General features: G+C 46.8%; 1 protein-coding gene across 2 annotated transcripts in view; it reads right to left on the bottom strand.

The window, feature by feature from the left end:
* LOC108626147 (mucin-19) overlaps positions 1 to 2128 on the bottom strand; it is a 17609-nt gene that overhangs the window by 4423 nt on the left and 11058 nt on the right. The window contains exons 8-10 of one of the 2 annotated variants that reach the window (XM_026814512.1): positions 1815 to 1975; positions 1475 to 1728; positions 38 to 1402 (exon numbers count right to left, since the gene is read on the bottom strand). In XM_026814512.1, the coding sequence (XP_026670313.1) occupies positions 38 to 1402; positions 1475 to 1728; positions 1815 to 1975 (1780 nt within the window). The remainder of the gene's footprint in view (positions 1 to 37; positions 1403 to 1474; positions 1729 to 1814; positions 1976 to 2128) is intronic. The other variant, XM_026814510.1, reaches the window with a different exon arrangement.

Below are 2128 nucleotides of genomic sequence, written 5' to 3'. Positions count from 1 at the left end.
AAATAAGAATGTAAAATATTTTATAAAATAAACTTACGAGTCTGTGAGTGTACACCGGACACGTCGAGACCAGTTCCAATCGGTCCACTGGAGGCGTAGATAGGCGTTTGCGTTGGTCCACCGAAACCAATTCCAGAACTAGATCCTGTATACTTTGTTCCTGTTTCTCCACTGTATCCATGGCCAGTCGCGCCTGTTCCAGTTCCCGAATAATCGACTCCCGGTACAGATCCGTAAGAAGGTACTGTGTATCCTCCTGATCCTGAGTAACCACCACCTCCTGCGTGACCAGAGCTTGTTGTCCCGGAATATCCACCGCCAATGGATCCTGAATATCCTCCACTGGAACCACCATGAATAGTGCTCGTCGTTCCTGAATATCCTCCGCCAATGGATCCCGAATATCCTCCAGTGGATCCACCGTGAACAGTACTCGTCGTTCCTGAGTATCCTCCGCCAATGGAACCGGAATATCCTCCTTGAGTTGATCCAGAGTATCCACCACCGACAGAACTCGAATATCCCGGTGCAAAACTATAACCGGTTCCACCTGGTTTCGAGTATCCAGTACCAACAGACGATCCTGCGTGAATTGTACCGGTTGAATATCCTATGCCCGAGCCTGTATATACATTACTCGTTGATCCTCCGGAATATCCTTGTCCAGTTCCTGTTTCGACTTTTCCTGATCCGGAGTATCCGCCTCCAGCTGTTCCAGATCCACTTCCAGTTGATCCAGTATATCCACCTTGACTACCGTATGAAACTCCGTGATCAACTGTTACGGTGTATCCACTTCCAGCTGATCCAGTGTATCCACCAGATCCTTGGCCATCAACCGAGATTCCATGTCCAGCATCAGCAGCTCCAGTGTAACCACCAGATCCTTGACCACCGAATGAAACTCCGTGACCAGCTGTACCGGAATATCCACTTCCAGTTGATCCAGTGTAACCACCGGATCCTTGACCACCGAATGAAACTCCATGTCCCGCGGTTCCGGAGTATCCACTTCCAGTTGATCCAGTATATCCGCCAGATCCTTGACCACCGAATGAAACTCCATGTCCAACACCAGCTGCTCCGGAATATCCGGTTCCAGTTGCTCCTTGACTCGAGTATCCGCCAGTACCAGAGAATCCTGATCCGGCATCGGTGTACCCGACGCCAATCGTCGAACCAGAATATCCTCCTGGAGCTCCTGTGTACCCATGAGGCAATCCTCCGGTGTAATATCCACCAGTACTTATCGATGCCCCAGCACCAAAGTCGTACTCTGGCCTTTCGTAAGCGCTGCCAGAATATCCTGCTACCAGCCATGGCCACTCGCAGACCAATTTCTGTTCGTCGAAGATCAGCCCGAACGGGCAACGAAACTCGTATGCCATTATCTCTGGTCGTCCTGCCATTACATCCTCAAATTAATTAATTATTCAAGATATTATTATTAATTTTTTAATGATGTAGTATAAACCTAAATCGATGCAGGCGAAGAACCATCGCGGATTTTGGGGGTCTGCGTAGTAGCCGGATTTCGAAGGACATTCGAATCGTACTCGAGCTACGGGAGCAATCTCGCTGCTTCCAGGACAAGGTGATCCTTCGGGCATGGATCCTGGCCAAACGCAAACCTCGGTTCGCTCGTCGAAAGACAAGCCCGCCGGACAGTCGAATTCGAACACGGAGTAGTCTTCCACTTCCTGGTTGAACTTGACGCATCGATAAAACCTGGGAAAATTACGAAACATTTCGTCAATAATGAAACAGGATTTTTCGTATGCGAATGGATTTAAATGATATTAGGAATTGTGTACCTGTTGCAACTTTTTGGATGCACGAAATAGCCCTGCCTGGAACATGTGAATTCGGTTTGGGTATTCTCTCGGACCACCCTTATGTGCCCTTCAGTATCCACGACGCGGACCACTCGAAAATCGGATGACTTGACTTTCGTCGTGTATTCGAGTTGCATTTGCTGAAATTGTACATCATTTTTCAACTATCTGCTCACAGACTCTTGCAATTAATTAGAATATAAATATTAGATATACTGTTTGAAATTTTTTTTTAATATGCCATTAACGAAATGGTTCATGTATAATTTTTAATAATTGTAAGAATTAATTTA

This window comes from Ceratina calcarata, unplaced genomic scaffold (assembly GCF_001652005.2).
Source record: "Ceratina calcarata isolate Rehan_Ccalc_2016 unplaced genomic scaffold, ASM165200v1 scaffold39.2, whole genome shotgun sequence".
In the NCBI taxonomy this organism is placed as follows: domain Eukaryota; kingdom Metazoa; phylum Arthropoda; class Insecta; order Hymenoptera; family Apidae; genus Ceratina; species Ceratina calcarata.
This window is presented reverse-complemented; position numbering and strand designations above follow the sequence as displayed.